The sequence below is a fragment of the Nothoprocta perdicaria genome, unplaced genomic scaffold (genome assembly GCF_003342845.1).
Source record: "Nothoprocta perdicaria isolate Ctin4 unplaced genomic scaffold, notPer1 scaffold_57, whole genome shotgun sequence".
Classification (NCBI taxonomy): Eukaryota; Metazoa; Chordata; class Aves; order Tinamiformes; family Tinamidae; genus Nothoprocta; species Nothoprocta perdicaria.
In genome coordinates this window covers 2568094-2593745 of record NW_020455832.1, presented here as the reverse complement: position 1 = coordinate 2593745, position 25652 = coordinate 2568094, and the positions used below count along the sequence as shown (strand labels likewise).

At 41.4% G+C, this 25652-nt stretch overlaps 1 protein-coding gene across 1 annotated transcript in view; it reads left to right on the top strand.

Moving 5' to 3' along the window:
• The window catches only part of SVIL (supervillin), a 103968-nt gene that overhangs the window by 45562 nt on the left and 32754 nt on the right, over window positions 1–25652 (top strand). The window contains exons 3-16 of the mRNA XM_026048755.1: window positions 1287–1378; window positions 5785–5842; window positions 5976–6127; window positions 6495–7179; window positions 11535–11615; window positions 13576–14490; window positions 14817–14987; window positions 15652–15686; window positions 16810–16871; window positions 17241–17380; window positions 18120–18215; window positions 19474–19726; window positions 22124–22604; window positions 23917–24133. Of these exons, the coding sequence (XP_025904540.1) occupies window positions 5835–5842; window positions 5976–6127; window positions 6495–7179; window positions 11535–11615; window positions 13576–14490; window positions 14817–14987; window positions 15652–15686; window positions 16810–16871; window positions 17241–17380; window positions 18120–18215; window positions 19474–19726; window positions 22124–22604; window positions 23917–24133 (3296 nt within the window). The 5' untranslated portion in view covers window positions 1287–1378; window positions 5785–5834. The remainder of the gene's footprint in view (window positions 1–1286; window positions 1379–5784; window positions 5843–5975; window positions 6128–6494; window positions 7180–11534; window positions 11616–13575; window positions 14491–14816; window positions 14988–15651; window positions 15687–16809; window positions 16872–17240; window positions 17381–18119; window positions 18216–19473; window positions 19727–22123; window positions 22605–23916; window positions 24134–25652) is intronic.

Sequence of the window (25652 nt, the reverse complement as noted above, 5' to 3'; positions counted from 1 at the left end):
ACAGTATAATGATACAGAGCTGTTTGTAATAACAGCTTATTGCAGCTCTTAATCTTCTCTTTGCTATGGCTTATCTGTAGGGGCTAACATGGCTTTTCTTGGCAGCACCTAGAATGATTTCTATAAGTAGAGTTGTTGGAGACAATTGGAGCAGGTGGCATCGTGCCTAGGTATGCCATAGCCCACTCTCTTGGTGGTCATTTCAGGAGTTTGATACTTTCCTCAATGTCTCCTTATAAAAGGTGCTTCTTTATCACTTAAAAATCATCAAGTGCTTCTCCTAGTTCATGTGAAATGTTACTAGTCATATGCTGTTGTCAATGAGAAATATTCTACTGGAACAGTGAGTAGAAAATAACTTTTTTGTTGCTCTTTCCTAAGCAAATATCCATGAAAGGATATTTGACTTTTTAAAATGCTATTTTAAAAACTGTCCTAGAGAAATACTTTCTAAAAATAATGCTTTGTAATTTGCCATATCAGAGTGACAGTACCTGGAATGGAACATCACTTCCTTGACAAAATGAAGAGCCTGGGGTCACTGTGGCATTGAATCTGTTTCACCTGTCTGTACAATTTATTAAAGACTTTAAGAATAGTATATGTTCTGTTATGTCACTGAGATAGWTTAGAAGTCATAATGACAGATTGTAAGAAGTCTTTAACTTTGAGTGGAGAGCAAATCTCATCCTGTTTAACCAGAAGGAAAAACACCCAGTCCAAAAAATCCACGTAAACAACTCTCTAGACCATTATGACAGTTAGGTTTTGGAGTTAAATTGTGAATATTTAGTGAACATAATTAAATAAATATGTCTTTTAATCTGTCATTTTTGCCACCTTGAAAAGACAAGGTAMAAGACTAAATGACCTGCGGCTTCTGTCTGTGTATTATAAGCCAATGAAATCCCRAAGTCGGTGCAGTAACAGCAACAGGGCAGTTGTGCAGAAGGCTTCAGGTTGCAAAGTATAAAACTTCTGCATTTGGGAAAATGTTTTAAACATTCTGTGTGGGTTATTTCAAATATAAATCCTAGTAGCGCATTTTGAAAGCAGTCTTCCAGTAGTAATTTAAGGAAAATMGTGTCATAATCAGTTCCAAACAAGTTTCAATATGTTAGGGTTGGCTTTGTGAGTTTTTGAAGTTTTTTATTATTATTATTTCTTATGGAAAGTATTTTCTTTGGTATCTGTTAGCCTATCTTGCAGTCAATTGGTTACATCTTGGTTTTGCTTCATTTGTAGCAGAAACTTGCACAGTTCTGTAAACCGGATGTTGCTTTCAGTTTTCAGAAAGAGTTCTCGTTTGAAGACAAAGAAGAACTTGCAAACAGCACAAAGGATATTGATGCTAATCTCTTAGCAGTACTTCCCAAAGGTAGGTAAAAGGAATATATATAATGCAAAACGTGATAACTTAGTAACATGATGTTTAGTCTATGTAAGTTCAAAGCACTGTTAAAAAAGGCATAGGTATTTTGTAAATCAGTCATATTTCCCTGTGTAGTGTGAACAGACAGAAATCGTTATGTTCTTTCATAAGCCCCTATTTTATCTTTATTAAGTTCCATTTTGTTTATTTAACCTAGATTAAGTAGTAGTTATGCACAACTTCAGATAGGTTTCTTTGTACAGTTAGGTTGGTACTAGATTCAAAAGTATTAACTTTGCTTCTATTCTTAGCTCTTTTCTAATTACCTGTAACATGTATTTGATTCACTGTGTTTACATGAATGATCATACAGCAGATTTCATCTCGTATGCTAAAAGAGAACAAGACCTTCTAGAAGGAAAAGTAGAGGAAAACTGTACCCCAGAGCCTTACCAACAACTGTCTCACAGGCAGTTGGGCACTTCCCCACGTAGCTCATGACAAGCTTGAACCATCCACATAGTTAACACAGTTAGCAGTAGATGGTTAGTCTCACGTCAGGTCAGATCCACCAGCTCTAGCATARCATGTTTTCTGAGCAAGAACAGGGCTCAAATTTCTCTCCATTTTTTTTTTAACCTTTTTTTTTCCTAGTCTGAATAACTTGTGAAGAAAGCAGTGTCTATCTTTGGACATTTTTGAGGAGAGGATTGAAATTCTCTTGAATTATTCAGAGAAAACAGTGTGTCCGTAAATAGTTCTAAACTATTTTGCAGGAAATATAAGGGACAGCATATTGTGGGACGCACTCAGAACTTTAACTAGTGTGTTGGTTCTTCTGAAGCTGCTGATGTTTATGCTTGTCAGACAAAACAGTAGGCTGGATTGGCTTATCCCAGCATAGTGGGATTTCCCTTTCCATATGTTTTGTTGCAGAGCTCCTTTAGAAAGGAACTCTTCTTCCAACATAAATAACATTTAAGCAATTTTCTTACAATTTTCTTACAAATGTTTAGAAAGAGACTTTGCTGACATTTACAATGATGGAACAAAACAAAAACAAACATACACCACACAGACTTTGTGAGCACAAGTCAGTAAGAAAATTTAGTCCTTCATTATTCCATATGTTTAGTTTTCAGATTATCGTGCAGGCCTAGAGGGGCAGCAAGTTAGTTGTGAAAGACTCTTGACTTGAAAATCCTTTTCCAGAAGTTGCTTCTGAGTGAACTATTTCAACTCCAAGATATTTCTTTCCTGTGAAATGATTCTCAAAATAGTGATGTTTGATTTGATATGTGCTGTAGACCTGTAAAAAAGTCTAGGACCTTCAGATATGCTTTTTTTTTTTTTTTCTTTTACTCTGGGATGAGACATGGAATAATGTTTCTCATGTTAAGTACCTGGAATTAAAAGGTAAATTCTGTTCAGAAGCCCTATAGTTATCAAATTTAGGATGACTCTTGGCAGACGCCTTAGAAGATGCCCTACTCGAGTGTTCAACTTAGCATTTTTTAAAAATAAACCCTAAAGTCTGGGGCTGTTCCTGGATTGCTGCTGTTCTTTCTCTTGCCCTTAACTGTAGTGATCAAGAATGATTATGAAATATTTTGGCATAAAGTGACCTATATAGACATTTTAATGTGAAATAAGTWATTTCAATGCTTCTTAATCTTTTCTTGCATACTTTAAGAATCAGATTTTGGTGCAGCTATGAGGTAGATGTTATCCTCTAGCACTGTCACTGGTGTTTTTGAAATGCTGTAGTTTGGTCATGTGGAAAACATTTGTCAAAAGACAGAGAATTGGCACTAACCTGTTTGAATTGCAAACTCAAGAAGAGCGACCTTAGCTTGCAAGAATCAACCAATGTGCTTGGGAGTAAAACTCTTACCAGCTTGCATCTTTTCAATGTCAGTATTTCATTCAGCAAAAGCAATCACTACAGTAGAAGAGTTCCTCCAGATTTTGGGGATGGGAGGGAAAAGGAGGGTATTGCTCAAACTTCTCTTGCAAGAAGCTCCTCCACTGTTGGCCAACCTAACCTAAATTACTGTCTGGAATCTCAAGTGTGGAAAGAGAGGTAATGCCACATAGAGTAGCCCCATGCTATTTTGGTCTCATCTTGTTTGGGAAGGTGTTGAGGAGATGCTTCATGAGTCCAGTGCTCTTTTTAGGAGCACAAAGTGGTAGCAGAATCTCTGGAACTTCAGCTAACTCTTGACAACAGGGCACCGAACCGCCGCTGGTGGGCGGGCTGAGGAGGTTCCACATTTCTCATAGACAGATACCTCGGGTTAAAATGCTTAAGTCTCTTTTACCATCTTTGGAAAAGGGACTTTATTTATACAAAGCTGTGCTTTAGTGTTTMACTAGAACTGCTAAAAGCCTGTTCTCCACTGGTAATTTTAGGACTATATAAATCAGTGACTAGGTAAGAAGATCTCGGTTTGACAGAAATGAGAGCAAATAAGTTTTGAGAAGTGTTTTCCTTTGGTATGAATGAGATGCAGGCGAGGCTCCCACGGAGAAGTTCTGTGTTTAAAGCAGCTCCACTGCTCGCACAGCTCAGTAGACAGGGCAGGAGTAGAAACAGCTTGAGCAGTTTGTACTGAGGAAATTGTCTATAAAAACACAGCATAAGGGCTCATCTCTGCTTTGGCATTAGCTTGGAGTGTAACTTCAGTGTTGCCCAGTTCAATTCCCATTCATCTCCAGTGATCTCTGCCTGGAGCTCATTGGCTTTCAGCAGCTATCCTAATTTGTGCTGTCAACTTGGTCAACAGTACAGACTTAATCTGCTTTACTTACAGCTGGCACAGGGGTGAAGGCACTTGGGTTAGCACAGTTCAGGAGCTTTATATTTATCTACTGTCTGTGCCACTAGTCACATCACATGGGTATCTGCTGCATCTTTCATGTCACAGTCACAGACTGAGCTAACCCGGCTTGAGAAGCCCAAGTTGGTAGCTTGAGTCTACTTTCTGCACGGATATGGACTAAAGGAGCTATGTCCCAGATGATTTCTTTCCCCTCTTAATCCCACATTCCTTGTAGGCACCTCTCTATAGTCTGAGGCACTATATTCATACCTCGTTCTTTAGTGTGGGACAGTAGTTGTAACCAGAATGTGTTTGGTTTTACTGGCCCACGGCATTTAACCTGGAGCCCTGGAGACTTTTCAGCACATGTTGGGGTCACTGTGACCCCCAGCTGATGTCCAGAGTATCCGAGTGTACCTGTGAGCACAGGGCCGAGAGGGATCAGGCACTGATTACAGAACATTTACTGATTACTGGTACTGATTACAGAAAATGTTCTGCGTGTGTATCAGCTGCACGGGAACCCTGGCTAGTTATGCACAAAAACTACTAATAAAAAAGCAGGTGGGAGAGAAAGTGTGGTCGACCTTTAAACAGGTGATGGGGAGTAATTTCAGTAGTGTTCACTGTATAGCTCTGGTGGATCCCTTTTGGCAGTGGTGCCCACAGAGGCACCGAGACATCAGCCTTGGTGCTGCAGGGTCAATCCAGCAGCTTTAACATTCCCGAGGTTCAGCGGGATCCGAACTGCAGCAGGGGGTTGTTCCTTGACAGCCTGGATGGTTTTCCTTGCTGGTGGAGGGAACTCACTCTGCAGTTTGTTCACTTGGCGCTCCCCTCTCCGGTGCGGTTTGCCACATTCCCGATAACCATTCCCATATATACGAGGATACTTCACCCCCGATGCCTCCCGTTGCTTCCCTGCTATTTTGTGAGCTGGGACACAGATGTCTGCCAACACGTAACACGACCAAACAGTTCAGGGCAAGAGAAGGAAAGCACATCCAAGTAGAACCACAAGGGAGAATTGGCAAAGGAGAAAATGATTATCCATGCAGGAATACAGGGASAGTATGTGGTGATTTTCAAGTGTTGTCTCCCATTTGGAATCCTTGGGATCCTCGGGACTTGTTCACTGTAAGGGAGTGGGGGGAAGTGTGGCGTAATGTTTTCCTTTAGCCATAGTGAGCATCTTTAAATCACTAACCTTTGTATGGACAAAGTTAGCTGTAATTCCATGTTACCTGGGTTTGGAGCAGGAAACATTTGCATGTGGGTTTGGCCCCAGCTAATCAAAATGTAATTTGTCCAGTTTACAGTGGCTCTAAACCTGTTTGAGCATTGTAACAGAGTCCAGTCTAGCCTGGAAGGACTAGGAGGAGTCCTTCATGTTTATATATATATTTGCCTAATGCATTTTTATCTTAGCTTAAAGTAAGAAACCAAGGGGAAATGCTTATTCCTGTGCAAAAACTGTGAAAAACCTAGCTTTCTTTAGCTGTTCTTTCTTATTTTTAAGAATTTTAACAAGTTTCTGTGAGCTTCTGAAACTTACTAGTCTATAAACTGTATAATCTTTTGTTGTCTCAGTTTCAGAATTAAGAAAACTCTTTGAACCAAACAACCAAGATATTTTGGAAATGAAAAGGTAAAAGAAAAGTTTTTGGTCTGTTTAAAGGAGGAGAAAAAAAAGGAATAACTTGTTTTGTTACCTCCTCTTAGAAACCCGCTCTGCAAATCTTCGACGATGCTTGTGTTCACATTTTTCACATCTTTTTCAGAAAAGAGAGGATAGCTAGGCGCTTAGAGGGAATTGAAAATGACACACAACCCATGCTCCTACAAAACTGCCCAGGGTCAGTCACACACCGCTTGCTAGAAGAAGATACACCAAGATATATGCGTGCAACTGATCCATATAGTCCCCACTTAGGTAAGTAATATATACCAGTCAGTCCTGCATTGCTAATTTACTTAATTCGCTGTCCTGTTACATATGCAATGCATTGTGTTTTATAGAGCTGTGGTCAGATTTGTTTTGTCTTTTAATTCAACTGGACTCCTATTTGGAAACTGTATTACTGTAAAATAATATAAGACTTTTAAGGCACTCCAGTAACACACTATTTAATTGCTGCTATGTGTTTTTGGAGACTGGAGTGCAAAAAAAACCTGTCTATACAGTTTGCTCTGAACTTTTTAATTCCTAAGAAAATAGGAAACAGGCCCTGTGAATGGTGGGTGGGGTGCTCTACTGAATTTTGAGAGGGACTTGCTCTTATATGCTGCACTTTTGGCAGGAAGATCAAATGAAGAGGAGGAAACTTCAGATTCTTCTGTAGAGAAGCAKCCCAGATCATCCAGATACCGAGCAGAAATCACAGGAGGAAGTACAGAGCCTTTGTATAGCACAGGAAACATGGATGCCCAGGGACTAGAGTCAAAAGCAGAAAGAATTGCTAGGTACAAGGCAGAGAGGCGGCGCCAGCTGGCAGAGAAATACGGATTATCTCTTGATTCTGATTTGGATTTCGATTACTCATCCAGATATACAAGAGCAAGGAAAGATGCTGACAGTGTGGAGAGAAAGGGAGTGAGAAGTGAAAGGCAAGATGATGAAAGCAAGGACTATAGCTCCCTGTATTCCTCCAGGACTGAGACAAAGGAGTCAAAGGGTGTCATTCCCGAATCCAAGGAGTACTCTAGCCATGAAAAGGATGTTCTTCTGATTAAAGAAGAGTTCTCAAAGGAGGAGAGTGGTAAAAAGGCAGAGGATATTAGTGCCATTAGACAGGCTGCCGACCCCTCAGCAACCCTGGATACTTCTCTCTCTTTCTCTGTTTCTGGACGAGAATCTTCCTCCTATAACGAAGTGCCAATATCACCAAAGCAACCCCGCAGGGAGCCCCGTTCCTCMCCAAAGCAGGCAGCCTCGCCGGTCCACGTGCAGAGCGATCTGCCCCTGCACGGTGACATCAGGCAGGGGTAAGTGTGACTCTTGTTGCTTGCACAGTGCAGCGTTGTAAGATGCTTACTTTCTGCAGCAGTGTCTGTGGTGCTTTTGAAAAAGTGTTACCCTTTAAGAATGTCCTTAGTGRCTTTTGGATGTGTCAGATTCGGTTTTTGCTTTGGGTTGGTTAAATCTGTTGAATTAGTATTTCTGATGTGAGTATGTGTATTTTTTTATTAAATAAGTGCTTGGATTTCTTTTGTATTTATGGGATTTATGCTAAACTTAGGCCCTCTGGGGAGAAAGATAAATTAAGCTTGAGATATTTGCGTAAACTCGAAATGGGAGTACTTAGAGTTCTAAATGTGCTTCTTTTTCCATTACCTGCTATAGCAACCTTTTAACTTCTTTTTTTCCTCCCTCCTTTCCTCCCTCCCTCTCTATCCTGCAATTGTTAGGCAGGAGGGAGGGTAGGGGGGTCCAAAGAGAGGCAAGTTGTTTTCAAGGAAGAGCTGAATAGCTTCAAGGCAGCTTCTGCCCAAGTAAAACAGGGATCTCAACTTAAAAGCTGAAGGGTTCCTTGGGTCAGTTGAAACAATAGYTGATTTACTTTCCTGCTGTGAAAGTGTAAAACCCTTTTGAACTGTGGTGGTTAATCTTCCAGATAACATCAGGGTACATACACCAAGGGGGACAGCGGAGGGTTAAATTTCCATGCTGAACTTGCAAAACGTAACCTCCCCGTGGAGTGCTAAATTACTTGGGATTTGAGAATAAAATGCAGTAATAGGGAAACCTGATTCCTCGGGGCAGGGAAGGGGATTCATTTTCACTTCAAAATTGTAGTGTAAAAGCAGAGTACCAAAATGTCATGGTAACAGAAAATAAAACTTAACTAACAACTTTCAAAAGGTTTTCTCCTTTAAGGTGTAATTCTTTAATATCTAAGTGCATATATGACAAATAATCACTATAAAGTTATGTTCGTGTAGCAGATAAAAGTGGTAAAACACAGTGAGCTCTTCCTTGTCAGCTGAGCCTTGTGCTGGCTGTTTCTGAACAACTGAAGTGAAGCAGCACAAGCGGAACAGTTGGCTCATAACCATAGAAAGGATGAGTTCAGAAACCACATACCTTGACTTGGTTTCTTTATCATTGCCATCCTAATTACAAAACTTGTTTTTTTTTCATTTGAATGTCATTAAACAATTACAAGTTTCTTTATTAAATGATGGAAACGCACCTTAAATGTTGAATGAGAAAACAATCTTGCAAGTCAGTTTAGCAATCTGGTAGACTGATCAAATCACCCATTTACGGAGCCTGTAACTTCTGAAGTTTCCTTAGCCACCGGTTTTGTTTCGGTTTATTGAGTAAGACAACACTGGTGGTAGCTTTTGTATAATTTTGCCATAGCTTTCTGTTATTCATAGGTCTTATAACCCCGGTCACCTTCTTTTACATGGATCCTTGGATGCATTAGCTATCACTGCTTTCTTCTCTGTAAAGCAGAACTTTTAAAGGAATGCTGTCTTTTCAAGAAAACCATCCTAAGGAAAATTGAAGATGGTAATTCCAAAGTATATTGACATCTTTGACTTATCTTTTAAGCTTAAAATTCTGCTACTACAATAAGAAAAATATTGATCTCAAGGTCACACATACAACTGGGAACAGAGTTGCATTGGAATTGCATGTGTCCATATTCTCTGAAGCAGCTTCACCTCAGATGCTACAAAATATCACACCTTATCTTCAAATGCTCAATTTGCAGATAAACCTCTCTTGACTAATCCAGTTCCAGATAGGAAGGGATATTGGAGCAAACTGCAAGGAAGAACTTGAGCAGTTTATGCTCTGTTTTGCGAGTCATTTCCTTTGTTTTATAGGGTAAAGGAGGGGACCAAATTTTCAGCCTTTTGAAATTTAGAGCCGAGAAAAATAGTCTTGTTTTCTGTCTCTGGTTTAGCAAACCTAGTGCTGCTGTGGTGAGGGGAAAGCTGTGACACCCTGAGCCATGAAACTTGCTGCGGGGCTGTCACCTCCCGCCCTAGGAGCTCCCCGTCGCGTTTTTAAATCTCCCTTTTTGCAGAACATGGTAATATCTTTTTTTATGATAGAAGATGTTGCAAAAGTTGGGTTGAAGAGCAGTTGTTAAGGAAGGAATATATTTATCTGGGGCGAAACCTTCAGTTCTGACCCTTCCTGCAGCGTGGTGATTTTTGCTTGCTCTGCAGTAGCTCCACGCTCACAAATGAGAGACTGGGGCAAAAGCAGCGAGCAGAGGTCTCAGCATCCCATAAATCGCCAGTTGCATCATTACCAATGTCAGATTCCTTCTGGATGAGAGTTGGGTTGGGATTTGGGTAAAGCAAGTTGCTTTAGTTGAAGCAACTTTAGTTGCAAGTTGAAAGACAGTTGCTGTCTTTCATATCTTCTAAAGAAAACCATCTGCAGTCACCAAGATGTGATGTAGCTCCTTACAGCGGCCAAGAGCTTAAACTGGGGATTTGGTCTCTTGTTCCAGATACCTGTGTAGAAATTAAGTGGTGTTTTAAGAGCCGGGTTGCCAAAAGGCCGTTCTTATTTTAATCCCAGACAGCTTGCTGTGGCAGGGTGTGCTCATGGGTAGGATATTCAGAGATTTAAGAAGATTTCTTGGAAACATTTGTCATGGTTTCTGAATGGCCAAGGCGCCATTTTCTATTTCCGTGCCCAAAGTTACTGCTGAAAGTTACTATGTGATAATGTCCTGTAAGGCACTTTGCACAAGTAAAGCGCTGGTTAAACCCAGCTTTTCAGATGGCTGCCATTTTGAAATCCACATTATAAATGCTGCAAAACTGTTTTTGCTCAGCTTAAATTCACTAAATGCAAGTAAGAAAACAGCGCAGCTTGCTTTGGAATACACGTGAAATCCTTCAGTCCTAAGAAGATTCAATAATTAATCCTATTATCCACCACTGAGAAGACAAAAACCCAAAAAGGTGCTGAGAAGATCTCATTTGACCCTGCCTGCATTTTGCTGCTGAAGGGGCTGATTAACTCCCAAGGCAAAGCGTGGCTTGCATTCTTCTGCCTGCTCCCTCCAAAGGATGGATGGTCAAGTACAAATAACTGCTGCTTGTGCCCGCTGCAAACATGCCAGAAACACTTGAAGAGGCTACAAGGAAGTTGGCCTGCTTCAAAGCAGTTTAAGCCACTGGATTGGCTTCTGTGAGAGGTTTTTGTCTCCTGTTTGGTGAATTCTTTCAGGGGCTGCTTGGAAGGAAAATCAAAAGTTGTTTTAGCAGCCGCTGGTTGGCGTTGTTTGTAAAAAAATGTGATTTGCTGAAGGTGACAATTGAGAGAGAGGTCTCAAAATGAGCAGTGTGTTTTCTGCGAGTAGGTTTGTCCTAGGAATGTTCTTGGGGACTTTTATGTGGCCTTATTCAACTGGTCTGATCAAAAGCCAGCCCAGAATAATTGCAGCAAATGATGTGGGGCACAGTTTGAGTGTTAGATCCCAATTCTGAGGAGCTCTGTGGTGGCGCGAGCAGCTGTTGGCGACCGACCTTGCCACAGGGACGGGAGAGCAACCCGTCCCGCACGCGGCTTGTTYGCAAGCACTAGTGCGTCCTGACAGCCCGGCCTTGCGGGCCTACACGTATTTGACATCGTCTGCTTTGCTAAGGACTGTGAATTGAGGTGAGCAGCAGAAACAGCTTTTGAGAAGTACGCAGGGGGAGTCTGCGTGCTGTGGCTCCCATGGAGCCTTTAAAATTTGCTGTTATGGCTTTGCTTGTTTGCTTTGTTAACGTTGGGAAAACCTGGTGGAGTCGGGGGTGTTTTGGCCGTTTCCCRAGTTTCTGGTTTCCCAGTGATCCGKCGACACGGAGCGTGTTGGGGAGGGGGCTTCCAGCTGCCCCTCTGCACTTGGGAAGCGACGGCACCACCCGAATCCCTGACTTCATTAATCTGGTACGGCGGCCCTGCTTGGGCCCCAGGCAGCTCTTGCAGGCTGCAAAGGAGAGAGAGGTTTGCAAGGGCTACGCTCTGCTGTGGAGGTGGGGAGATGTGTGCCCTTGGGGCCGCCCTGCGGCCACAGAGCAGCTCCAGGATGTGTCTTTTGCCATTTCACTCACTGTACGCCTAGTAAAAACCTTTGCCAAATATGTCACACCCGGAAAACACTTAGATATTTGTGGAAATAAATCGGAACTTTGTTTCAGAGTGCATCACCTTGTAAATTGGTTAATATACTGTACTTCTATGGTCATAAACAGTTTTTTGTAACTAGTTTAAAAAAAAAAAAGGAGGAGGAGGAGTGGGGTGGAGGAGTGGGAGGAAGGAGCAGAGCACGTGTTGACATCTTCTCAGACATCACCTGAAGTTCTGTTTTCTGTAGTAGTGCAGGGAAAGGAAAACCTGAATGGTTCCTTCAGAAAGATTCGGAAGGGGACACACCTTCACTTATCAGCTGGCCCTCCAGGTACCACCAAGCATAGCTGTGTGGCTAACGGACTACACGCCTGCCCTGTCTTCCCCTCCTCCCTCACGTCCTTTAACACTTCGTCTCTTATTTTCCTTTAACAGCAGTGAGTTAGAAAGTATTGGTTCTGGTGGCTAAACAACTGTTTAAACTTTCCCACAGTATCTGTTTATTGTGACTTATAACTGTTCTTTTGGTGGAGAAGTACAAATGCCTCTAACATTTTTTTCTCTCGGTTACTGTACTGGTTTTGACTAATTTCTGCAGCTTCTTCTCACCTTGCACTCTGCAAATGAGCAGATTTCTATACTACCGGCCAGTTATATCGTTGCCTTGCCTGTAATTAACACCTTGAGTTCCAGAGCAGACAGTGCAAGAGAAGTAAAGATGTAACCTGCAAGCTCAAGCAGGGTGTTGAGCAGAGCTGGAAGCGGCTGCGCGTTCCCAGTTTGCTGACACGAACACTTAGCCCATGGAGCAGGGCTGCAGGGAGGGCTCTGCACAGCAGTGTGAACCCACCGTGACACCCATATAGCACTTAAAGCATCACCTTTTCATTCTGAGTGCCTTCCTCTGGGCCTGTAACGCTGAGAAGTTTCCCAGATAAGCGCAGCAATCCTCAGAGATGAGAAACACCTCGTATTAGAAAGGGTGGTTTCAGATAACTCTGGATATGCTGAATTATCCCTTTAGACATTCATTCACCCTTTTGCTAAATCTTTTTTTTTTTTTAAATAATATAAGCTTAAACTCTGTTGGCAGCAAGCCTAGAATTACACATGCTTTGAGATGAATTACTTGTTTTCCACTGAAAAGCTAGTTTTGTGTTTGAGTTTCTGCCCTTTTTCTCAGTGTTAAAAACTGGTTTTGATTCCCGTTTGGGAGGGGAGGAAGTAAAGGGATTTCATTTTTAATGTTATGTATTGCGATATTTGCAAACGTTTGCCCTGTAAGCTGTCTGAACACTTCACGTGGCTTTAAAGTCATGCTAGAGAGCTTAAGTGCAGGTCTAATTATAGACCAAAGGCTGCTCCCAGGTGCATGTGCTTGACTCTGCTAGTAGGGTATGTAAAGGTGGGGTAGGGGTCKGTATTTTGCATGAGTGTTAGACAGGTTCAGAGGGATTTCTAGAAAATATACTGAAGTAAAGTAGCTTTTCTTTCAACATTTCTGTAAGTTTTGCATGTTAGAACGTAGGGAAACATTGAAAACAGAACATCTTTTTCCCCGTGAGCCCCCCCAACAGCAGCAGCCGCCCCATAGTTTCACTCAGAAGCTTTAAGGTTTGCACATCCAGCCTTCTTCCTCACTTACATAAAATAAAATAGGTTACACTGCAGATGACATTTTAGATTTGTGTGTGTGTTTGTGTGTGTGTGAGTATGTATCAGGTAAAACAAGTCAAAATCTCTATAGAAAAAAAAGAAATTAAAAAATTAAAAAATAAAAAACRCTTGAAGAGCTGGGTGGAGATACCAAAATGTTTTCTAATCCCCTTCTATCTCCTTCCCTCAAACACTGAGATGCTGTAATCTGCCTGATTCTGAGACCCTCAGAATTTTAATCATGATCATGAACTGTCATTGCCCTACACCTTACTAAAAGCAGATGTTTTCATTTAGTTTTTTTGTTGTTGTTGTTCGAGACTGTGGGTCTGTGCTGTCTGACACCCAGCTGTGACCTAACAGGGTGCTGTGCATTTCCCCAGCTTCACAGGAGTCCGTGCATGCCCAGGGGCCTGTGAATCACTTAAATGTGTCTGAGCAACCTTACTTCTGAGGTTTGGGAGAGTGGGAGCGGGGAGGGGGAAGGGCTTGCATCAGAATATTGCTTTTCTTTTGTTTACTGATTGCTTTTTCTTTTAATATGATTTTGCTGTCTGTACCCACAATAGGTGTCTGTGTGCCTCCCCAAATTGGGTATTGCTGTTCACAGCTTTAATCCTTTTTCTTTCTTAAAGAGTAAAAGTTAGAGAGAAACTGGTGAAAGAGGAAAGTGCTCGTGGAAGCCCTGAACTTGTCTCAGACACAGTGTCTCAGAGAAAAGCCCATCCCRTGCCAGCCCACTACCTGCCTCTTCAGACAGAAACATCTACCTTTGATAGGGCCGTAAACCAGCCCCTGGGTTCAGTCCGCCAACCGATCCATGGCTATATTCAGCCCGCTGGCGTGGCCCACACAGCTCAGCTGATGGCAACCGAAGAAACAGAGCACATCTCTGTTAGCAGCCTGCTCCTGCCAGACCCTGCCGGCCTCCTGACGAAATCCCCGGCAGCCACCGCGCCACAGAGCGAAAAGAGGGAGGCCCGAGACCACGGAGCGAGGCCCGAGGAAGAAACCTTCTTGGAGGGCGAACAGGCCTCCAAAGGCAGAAGACCGATTTTGCCATCTGAGATCCGCAAGCAAGGGAAGAGCCAGGAAGGCCTCTTTGGAGGAGATTTAGATCTCCCCATGGGGAGCTCCCCTTTCACAAGCAAGCCAAAGGGTAGCTCGGAAGGTCAGAGAGAGCTCGAGTGCCTTAAGAGGCAGGTTCCTGAGCAGCAGCTCAAGACCCCTGAGAACAGAGAACGGAGCGAAGCGGTCATGTACATTCAGAGCGGCGCTGTGTCGCAGGCCGCCACGGCGAAAGGTCCCGCCCGGAAAGTGTCCACAGCAAAGCACAAAGTCCTCACTCGCTCCATGTCTGACTATACTGTGCCTGCTAAGCTTGAGGCTTTCAAAGCTAAGGAATTTGGCACGAGGAAGGAGGCAGAGTTTCAGAGCGCGGAAGCGGGTGCACCAAATGGTGAGATTGGCATGGTTGACACAAAGGTCTCTGTTGCCCAGCTCCGTAATGTCTTCCTGGAGACTGCTAATGCCAACAAGAAAACGGATCTGTAGGTGACATTTCAAACGTTTTTGTGTGACACGTGCACGCCCCTAGCGAAATGACACGCACTCCACGTCAGTTGTGTTCAGCACCTAAGCACACAGCTTAGCTCTCACCAGTGTGTTGGGGAGGCTGAGCCGGTTTGAGTCCCGCTTTGCGCTTCCGCTTGCTGGCGCAAGTCGCGGCGCGGGGTAGCTGGAATGGCCACGTCTGTGCATGGTGCCGGAGGAGCATGCCGAGTGGTCTGTAGTGAACTGTCGAGATGCTTACCCCTGTGCTTTACCTCTCTTCTATTTTTCTTTCCTATGCCATTTCTCTCGTGTGGTTTAAAAGAGAGTCTCGGTTTGAGATGTCAACGTCAGGTAGCGCTTTGTCTGCCAACGCTGACCGGGAAAGAGGGCCACGAAGGCCGAGGCGCTATTTCACTCCTGGTGAAAATAGAAAGACTTCTGAGAGATTTAAAACTCAGCCTATAACATCAGCAGAACGAAAGGAGACAGATAGGTAGGCATGTATGTAGCTCTGCGTAGCTTTCTGGGGCAGGTAAACATGAATAAGGTTGTAAAAAATAATTTTATCACTTGATAACTAAAGCACTTCACAAGGTTACTCTTTCACTTTCTAAAAATATAATTATTTTTAGACTTAAATTCCAATTAACTTGGGTGTGCAGCTTTTTAGTGAAAAAAAAAGTAGTCAATTTGTTGTTAATGCCCCCACTCCACACCTCCCCCTGTAAGGAAAAGTGGTAAACAATAAATCATCGTAAACTATTATAGCTGTTTTGGTTCTTTCTGATCATTAATACTTTTGTCTCTTTTGATATAAAAGATTCCTTTCTACTTATTCTGCTTTATCACTTATATTTTCTGTAAACAACTGAAATAACACATTTTATTTTAAAAGAGCTGGCAGCAAATCTTAGACTTATCTTCTGCAAGGTGACCTGGAAATCATTTTCCTTTATTTAAGTTTGGCTGCAATTGCTTGCCTTTCTGCTTTATTAAATGATGTCATAAGTAGAAACTGTTGAAACCTGAAATATAGACTTTTTTCCTGTTCTTAAGAATTTTGAGGTCTTGATATTTCAGATGCAATTTGAATCTCTCTCTTGCTGTCTTATTTCCAACTAACTTTTTTTTTTTTTTTTTTTATAATTTTTCACTAGGTCACTTTTGAGTGTGGAAATGCCAAGTGCTGACGGTACGTTGCCACACTGCTTGTTAAGGAAGAAATGGGAGTGAATTTGCAGTTTTTATTGGAGAAATGTTCGCTTACGCAAACAAAGTTCACTGGAAAACGGGTCTCAATACCTATGATGTTTAAAGTACATGTTCTATGCTTCTTACAGTCTTAAATTCAAATTCTGCCTAATTCTGTTGTCATTTCCTCACTACTTGGGGAAGAAAAGGCAGGGGAAAATTGATAGCCATTAGCATGTATTTTTTATCTAATTTAGACTGTTGATGAGCTAATTTGATGCTAAAATACACTTTTTAATCCAAGACAAATGGTTAAAAAGTCTTTACTATAATGGAAGGCTGATACTGGCCAAGTGCTTTCTAGCTGAGTAAGTTGCAGGGTACTGCCTATTAAATTCTAGAAATTATTCCACCATTTTGCTTCTTTTCTTCTTTTCACTCGTGGCAAGTCTGGCACAAATTAAGCAGCTAATTTCGTGAGCAGCTAAATTTAGACTTTTATGCCTTGTGCTATTTGAAAGCTGATCTCCACAGCTTTGAGATGCTGGTTCTTAAACTGAGGGGATGCTGCTTTCAGCTGCTGAGCATACCAGCAGAGCCTTTGAAAAACAAGGAAAYCAGCTGATAAGCAGCATAACCAACTCTGAGGAGAGACTATCTTGTCTGTTCAAATGGTGGAAAATAAATGTTATATTCAGCAGGATGGTTGTTACACCTTGGGCTAGTAGTTGGTCTTTCAGACTAAAAATATTTTCTTAGTCCATGTGGTATCATAGACCAGTATAAGAAATTTGCTGATTATTCATAAAAGGTTGTTTAGATACCTGAAGACACACAACTGTCTAGAAAAGAAAGTCTTTTATTCTTGAATCTTGTCAGGAATTTTATTTGCACTTACTTGTATTGCATTGGAGAAAAGTTTACATGTTTTCGAGGGTGATATTTCTGTCAGGAAAAGGGGTATTACAGTCAATCTGTTTGCTGGTGATGCTTCTGCTCATAGTAAATTTTTTTTTTTGTCTTTTTGAGGAGTCCAGAAATTGCAATTTATAAAATCCTAACATGACCTTGATTTATATCATTCAACCTCTTTTTATTTTTTTCTTTCCCTCCCATCTTTGAAGATGAAGAAAAAATGGATGACCGAGCCAAGCTTAGCGTAGCTGCAAAGAGGCTGCTTTTTAGAGTAAGTTTTCCTTACTGGAAGAGTTGGTTAAACATTTCATAAACGAAAGGCTGAGGAGCCCTAAGCACATCAGAATGAAGATTAATGAAGTTAGTCAAGTCCAGGTTACTTAACTTCATCTCTCCCGTCAAGGCAGTAGACCTGTTGCTTTAAAGAAGTTTTTTGAGAATATGATTCGTTCAGCTTAGATGGGTAACTATTTTTAACTCCATGGTACTTACCGTGCAATTATATCCTGCTTCTAATTCAGAGGTGGACATTCAGGAAATTTGATATTTTGCATCCAAGAAAGCAGCAAGAAAGCTGAAAAAAAATACTGTTTTAGTAACTCTTCTTCCAGGGTTTTAATTATGACATATGTGCTCTTAGGAAATGGAAAAATCATTTGATGCAAAAAATATTCCTAAACCACCTACAAGGAGTTCAGCAGTAGAGAGAAGGCTGCGGCGTTTGCAGGACAGATCACACACACAACCAATTACCAGTGAGGAAGTGGTCATTGCAGCTACGTAAGTCTTCTTTGTGCTCCAGCTACGATTCCTGCTTTTAAATATGGGAATAAACTGATGTTTTGTTGATTTATATGTAGTATTTACCACTTTGTATCAAGAAAGTTTATTCTTAAGGCCTGCCTTCCTCTAGAACCACAGGAGAAGCTGTATTGAAATTCCTTTCCAGAAGTAAAAGCATCAGTGAAGGATACGTTGTCTGGCAGGAAGTTTGTGGAGCTGTAGTTAGGAAAAGGGATTAATTRTAATACAGACTTCTATCTCAAGGAAAAAAGATATTTTACATTGAGAAAATCAGTATAACTTGTTGTGGAACATTTGTACTGAAGAAAAACCTTTTAAACTCTGAGGTCTCAAGCAAACTTTGGATAATTCATTTCTTCTACTCTGCTCATGTATCAGTATTTTTCTGTGAGGGGAAAAAAATATACAAGTAAATAATAGTTAGGGAAAATAAAACAAGCATGTTCGCCTACTCATTTGCTAAATGGTGGTTTATGTTGTGGATAACAAGCAACCTTAAGCGATGACCCGTTTGCTCCTCTAGATTTTAAGTTCTTTCAAAGTATTTTAAGTTATTTTGCCAAGTTCACAGCAGATAACTCAGTTAATTATAAGTCATTGCTTTTTTGTTTTGTTTTTGGTCTTTTCTGTAGTTAACCCTTAATGTATTGCTTTTCTTAATGCTTTTTTCTTCTCTCTCCCTGTGAATTTTCCCTCCCTTGGCAATTCTTTAAAGTGAAACTACCCCTGCTTCACGTTCTGTGAATACCCACACAGTAGTGACCAGAGTACCTAGTCCCACTGTAGTTAAGAGCACTGTACAACCTACCAGGTACTGGGCGGGATAAACGTGCATGTTCCGTGGAGCACAAGATGCCTCGGTAGCAGATGCGTCTTTACAACCTTGAATGCCTCTTTCAATGTGTCGAGTTGATACTCGTTTCAAGAACATTTAAAACGTTATTTGTCAACTTCATTGATGTCTGCATGATAAATCATTACAGCTTTTTGTTGTYGAGCATCCGATTTAGGACGTTTCTAACCACACTTCACTCTTCTAGCTCATGTTCTTCTATGTGAAAGACGTGAGCTTGCATGCGAGCAACCCTAGCAGAAACCCTCTTTGCTCTGGGATATTTTTTTTTTTAAATAATGTCATCTTGACATGAAAACACCAAAATTGGGTGCTTCATTTCACAAGCAGTATTTATCCTCTTTGTCTGTCTCTACATATTTTTTTAGCTTGCAAAAATTAAAGGAAAGATAAGAAATTGCACCACCTATAGGTAAAAACACAGAATACCGTTCCTTGTCCTGAACGAGAGCAGATTTTAGCAAAGAGCATGTCAGGAAAAAGAAAAGAATGCAAATTCTAGAAATGTGGCTGAATTTAGCTAGAGTTGAATAAAATATACCTTTGTAGAGACAAATGCAGTTACAGCTTTATGAATGAATGTGTCTGCCTTCAGCATTGGTCAAACTACCTTCAAAATGAGTGCAATGTATTTCAATTGTTTATTTGTTGTTTTTGAGTTACCAAACTCAACCCAAGTAACTCAAGTGACCCTGAATTCTGTTCCATTTTAAATTATAAGGGGAATTACAACTTATGCTAACTTAAAAGCAGTGCTAACTTGGAATATAAATCTRTCTTTCATTGTTCTTACTGTATTTGCTCCACAAATTATTTCTAATAATCTGAATTTTATGTAAATTGCACTGTAGCAAAAGTGTTGGCTCTACAGAAGGCATCTTGAACATGTCTCTGTAGCTCTGTGTTCTGCATCAAGTGATTGATCTGAAAGGTTTGTCTTCAATTTTGAGTTCCCCTTTCAAAAAAGTGATGTATCCTGATCAGATGAATTTATGAATGAAAAWTTAACTTGCTTTAAATCTTCAGCCGTTGAATTAGAATTCATCATGCCAATGTTGAACCACTGCATAACCACTTAAGCTGCTATATTACGTTGGCTATCATTATGCTTCATGCGCAGTTCTTCTGCCTCTATCAAGTTGAAATTAAAGAAGCTATTATGAGTTTTTTTTTTGTTTTTTAAAATGAAAACTCATTTCCAGTTCTGTTTCTCCAGCCTGCAGGCATCAGCACACCAAAAAATTTTAGCTAAAGAAGAGATAAGAGCAGCCAAAGAGGCAATGGGTCAAGATCAGTCTGAGGAACCAGACTCTTCCACCTTAAGTTTGGCAGAAAAGATGGCTTTGTTTAACAAACTGTCTCAACCAGTGTCCAGGGCCATCTCCACCAGGAGCCGAGGAGACATTAGGCACAGGAGAATGAATGCTCGTTACCAGACTCAGCCCGTCACCCTTGGAGAAGTTGAACAGGTTCGTGAAATCTTAGATCTGCTTTGTTTATTTTCTTTCAAATGGAGAAAATATGTTCAGYGTAAAAGCCCGTCCCAGATGGTCCTTCGTTTGCCTGAGCTACATACTGGGGTCATGAGACTCAGAGGGTAAAGCTTGTCAGGAAGTTGTCTTCTGACATTGAGGAACAACATCCTCTACCTTTTTAAGTAGTTTAAGGTTATATTGTCTTCCTGATGTACCTTTCATAGTGCCTGTTACTTCCTGTGGACTGTTTCATGACTTCTAAATTAAATTTTCTAACCAAAAGGATAAAAACTGTGACAGACACTGTGATTATATATATTTTGGGGGAATTTTGGAGCTTTGCCGTGTGCCTCATTATGATAGTTTCCTGAAAGTATTGTATATTTCTGTAATTAATCAGGACCTTATTGTCTCACCCCCTTCCAGAARAGGCCATGAAAACCACTCTTTCAAAAGCAGAATTTCTTGTGTTCAATTCACAGTTGAAATTATTTAGGTTGTACAGTGGAGTTGGTCTTCCTTTGCCATTCTGTACTCTTTCCTGTTATTGGAAGAGCAGAGAAGTGCCTTCTTAGTGCAGTTCAAGCACAAAATGGGCAAGCAGTGGTCTTGAAAAGCTGACGCTTACAACAGCAGGAACATTCATCCCTTGGTATTGCAGATTTGAGAGGGAAATTAATAGTGAAACGCAATTCCAGTTCATGTTCTGTTTCAAGGTGTTGGGTCAGAACATTAGGAAGCTCCARCCCTTCTCCTACCACATGCTCCATTCATGATGATACATTTTCCATACACTAACAGCATGTGTAAGAATGCAGGATTTCTTTGATATTGATGCAAAGATGCACAGCTATGTAATTCTTCTTAATTTCCCAGACCATAACGCTGGAGTAGTAGTAAATTTTAGAGATCTTTATCCTAAAAAGGCTTCAAGAATTTCATTTCCATTCGTTTTCCACCTGCCATCTGCTCTTGTAGCCTGGACTCCATAATGATTGGGCCACTGGTTTGTTTTCGGGCCAGGAAAACGATCAATAGAAATGTGCAGAAGCAGATGGGAGAGAAGCCAGTGATAGACACATTGAGTCTGTCAGGCTTTTGCTGGATAAACTTGCACTTCCAGCAAGAWAACAGAGAGGAAGCATGAGCTGCTGCTTCTCCCTGAGCTAGCCAGAGAGCAGCCTCTGAACAGGGTAGAAGGGGGGGATTTGTGTTCACAAAAAGCCTTTGCACAGTGAAACCTGCCTTGGGAGTCTTGGGACTTAGGTAAAGGTTTTCTGTGCAGAAACAAAGGAAAAAGTTAGCAAAGTGGATCGCTCAGGGGGTGTTACCAACATGAATAATTGTCAATGTCAATAGTTATTAATAAAGCTGAAATGCCCTTACTGATCTCCTCTACATCTCTAATTCCGCTAGATGCGATGGAACAAGAGTAAACTGGTAACTATTTTCTTTATCTTCCTCTGGAACCTTTGAGCTAGTGCAGTAGTTTTGTTTAACATGAAACTGTTGTGTTTGTGTTTCGTGGAATTTGCATGTGCACCTTGGGTTTACAGTTGATTTGCTTCTACGTCTGGGAGCAAAATTTTGAGTTGTTTGTTGCTCTTGCATGCTGTTCAYTAGCCCTGCAGTGCCATAAAAACAAGAAACAATCTGAATACGAAGGCATGCTTGGCAGTCCCTTACACAGCATTCCTTTTATTTCTTCTATATTTCRGGGAAAATAATGGATTATTTTGTTAGAAGAGTAAAAATGATTGATCTCCAATAGAAGCCAGCCAATCAAATTTGATTTTTTGTTTATACTACTAAAAATTTAAATACTGYGTGTTGCTCAGAGATGCATGAGGCAGCAAATGTTTGATATTTGGAAAGCTCGACAGTCCTGTGTGCAGGTGATTTATCTGACCACACTGTCAGGAAGGCCTTGCCCAGGCACCGTGCCACAGAGCAGAGCTTCTCCGTGGTGCTGCCGAGCTGGCTCCCGAGCTGGAAGCTCCGTGGCCAGAGCTAATGAGCCCTGCGGAGTTGATTAGCCCGGCCACACGGCCTGTCACCCTGCACTGCAACCCAAACCAACTCCTGTGCCCTGCCCTCTCAGTGTAAGGCTTTTCCCAGGGTTTGGCACGGGGTTGGAGGTCCTGCTGCACACACAACCTCTGTCACTAAAGGTGCCCCTGTCCCCGTGCGGTTGCTTCTTCCTTGGGTGCAACTATTCAGTCCCCCACCGAATTAGGGGGTTGTTGCTGATGCCCTCAGCTGCTTCTGGTGCGTGTTCGCAGAGCACTTCTCGGGTAGGAGCACATCCCTTGTCCCGAAGGCCTTGTGTGACAGACAGCAGTCTGGATCAACTGTTGCTGTCGGAATCGCTCAGGCTGCTGCTGTCCACAGGTGCAGAGCGAGGGCGGGACGCTTGCGCCGCTGCCCGCCGCCGTCGTCACGTGCGTTTCCACGATGGCCCCGGCCGCCGCGCCGCTCTACGCCGCGGAGCCGCACGCGAAGCCGCCGAGCGAGGGGAGCGGCGCCCCCAGAGCGGAGCCGCCCTTCCAGCCCGCGGCGGAAAGCACGGACGTGCCCGGGAAGCGCGCGCCCAGGGCGGAGCTGTGGCAGCCCTCCGGGGAAGGCCTGGAAAGCAAAAGAGCGTCGAAGAAGCCCGAGGAAGAGAGAAAGAGGTTGCTGGCACGTGAAGCTAATGAAATGACAAAGTACAGCTCCTTTGAGGAGGAAACCACACATCCTGTTCCTGAAAAAGTGGGGGACTACCATAAAGAGACAGCCTACAGCTTCCTGAGGAAGGGCAGTATGGAACTGTTTAATCCACAAGCGCTGTTCCAGTCTCTGGAGCAGAAGGAATTTGATACTAGCATGCAGGGTAAGTGGGACGTCAAAGAAGAATATTCTTTTGAAGAAAAGTTGGACTGGGAAGAAGAGTGTTAGGGAAAGGAAGACTTTGCAAAGTTAGGCAGATCTACTCTTAGGGTTTTTAGCCACCAGCAGAGTGATCTTCYTGGTTTCACACACCTTGGGGTTTCAAGTGTTATCAAGACTGATTACTCTTGCTTTAATGCTGTTTATAGGTAGAGATAGATATGCAGAATCTTCAAATTTGCAAATAGTTTTTGGCAGACACTGTTTTTTCTTCAGTGTCATGACAAAATTTAAACCACTGTTAAAGCAGTTTTTTCCTATACCCACAGCATATTCAAATTTAGATTAAACTCAGACACTTTTATTTAAAGTGCTCTAGAAGTAATCCTAGTTACTGTGCAATAACTACGTTCTAACTAATAAACTAAGTTCTAACTTAGTTCTAAGCTAACAAAGCCTTACATTCTGTTGAGTTTGGTGCTGGTTTCTGCTTCATTATGTCAGGATACAGGACCAGACTACTCTGTGGTGTTAGAGACACTTTTGATGTTGTTCTCTGTAATTAATTTATGTTGAGGTTAAGTTGTCTCAGAAGAGCAGCAGGGGGAAGATACAGATCAGTCTGTATTCCTCCAAAGCTGTGTGTATTCTATCAAATTAAACTTCTGTGATTGTGAGGAGGCAGAGGTAGGGATAAAATAGGAGCAGTTGTGCATGAGATCTGTATTGTCATAAAATTTCATAAGAAAAATGGAGGAAGTTTGTATTCCCTTAAGGATAACGCTGTAATATTGAGTTTATCTTTCATCAAGGCACTTTTTTCTGCATTTTTATTGCTGCCTTTAAAAATATTTAAATAAATAAACCCTTTTAGAAAATAGAAACTGTATTAAATTGTTAAATATTCTGCAAACATGCTACTTGGGCATTAAGCTGCTTTACATTTCTCATCTTAGCTTTGTATTTGCTTCTCTTCCCTTACTTTTTGGTCACCTTTCTTCCTTCTATCCATTCATTTTACTGCTGTGATGACAGGAGGAGGAGTTTGTGCCTGCTTTATATGAAGCTTGGAAGTTTGTATTGAGCACGATCCCCCTGTTTCATGTGAACTTCAGACAAAAGCAGCCAGTCTTTTCAGTGGATAACATTGAATGATCAATCTTTGTACTGTAGCTCAGCCAGAAAGTTGTTTTCTGTTAGGATAGCATGTGATTTGAATGGTTAAAAACCAGATTTGCATCTTCACAGCTAGCAGTGTAAAAATATGTTTGGTTATAGCACTGTGTTATTTCCTCACCTCTCCTTTGAATGGACAGATCACGTTGAGTCTGCTGAGCTCGCCAGCACATCAGCATTGAGGACAGTTTCACAAACTGCAGCTGGAGGATCCTGTAGGCTGCAGGAGCTCTCTGAGCAATTAGAAGGAAAATTTTATAAGAATCCCTGTGAGATATTTTCTGTTGAAGAGAACAAAGTGCAAGCAACTGAGGACGTCCTTGATAATTCCAGCAAAACGATGTCAATTAAGGAGAGGTAATTAGATTTCACTTTTTTGAAATGATCTCTATAAATACACATAGAGTGATGGTATAAAAAGGAGCTTTAAATCTCTTCCTGAAAAAGCTGAGTAGTGATCATTAGACTTCATTAGATGTCAAATACTAACAGTAGAAACATGCAGCTAATCCGTCTGACATGCTTACAAGGCAGATGGTGAATGAGTATTACTGTTCAAAGGAATGTGGTAATCTGATTTTGAAAGAGCCGCTTGAATAACTGATAAGTGGTTCAGAAAATGAAAGTAGTAAAAATACATATTACAGTTACATTTGCACTAATATACTTGAGCTTCCTCRGGCTCTGTTTTCAATTATAACGGTTATAATGTGATTTCTTTTGTTCTTAATAGCTGCAAYTCTGCTACTCTGAGAATAGCCTCTTTAATAAGGTTAATATAGGGACTCTAGGGATTGACTCTGTGATGTTTCCCACCTTACTTTAGAAATATGTTTGCCCTTTTGGCTTCTGAAAACTTACTGCTTATGTTTCAAAAGGTAATGAGCTGGACACATTGTAGAAGTGTTAGAAATACTTTTTCCAAACCAAAATCATTCTAATTTGAAAGAAACCTTGTGTTCTGTGCTTGGGCAGACAGCAGCATTCGTGGTTGGACATGACAGGAATAGCTGCTGCTTGTGAAAGTCATTCTAGTCTAAATTAAACTTTGAGAGCAAAAGCTCAGGGCCAAACTACAAGGGGATCAGTAAGCAGGTTTACAGTCACTCGCTTCAGTTTGACACATGGGCCTACTCTTACTTCATGTTTTCATGGTGAAGCTAGAATTAATAAGTAGCTGTTTGTTTAAGCTTTCACTCTGTGAACACATTCTGCAAATTTCACTAAGTTGTTGCGATATTAGGAAGTGCAATCCACTTTTTTATAAAAGATTCCATAGCATCGTTCTTAAATTCCTGTATTTCTAGTACACATGTTAGTTATTCTCATAACATCCTTCCCCTTCCTGTTCTGCCTTTTAGAAAAGAGTTGGAGTGAGAAGGGCAGGGTTGCAGCCAGCACAGCAATACAGACTGCTTCCCATTTTTGAAGGTTCTACTTACATTTTTCAGTTTTCTTGTTGTTTTAYTTTGAGGCTACCTTTGTTTGTCTTCTGTAAATATGCCAGATGTTTGGACAAGTAAGACTTAAGTCCAGTAACCTTTGCATTGAGTGGTAAATGATCTCTCTTGATTCTAGCGGGGAAGAAGAGGTTAAGGGGAAGGGGAGATCCAAGCATTTAGTAACTGTCTCGGACCAAAATTTAATGCTTAATTCAGTTGGTCTCTGAAACTAATTTTTAAGACTGTCCATATCGCACTGACTGTCTGGAATCACTCTAGTTAGGCCTCCGAGACTGTCTAGTAAGTCCCACAGCCAACACAGGAAAAAAAAATGGCTATACTTTTGTCAGGAATTTGGAAGTTGTGATTCCACAAACACCTGTAAATGACAGAGCGGGTATCAAAATATGTTGGTCTTCCAAAACACCACAATT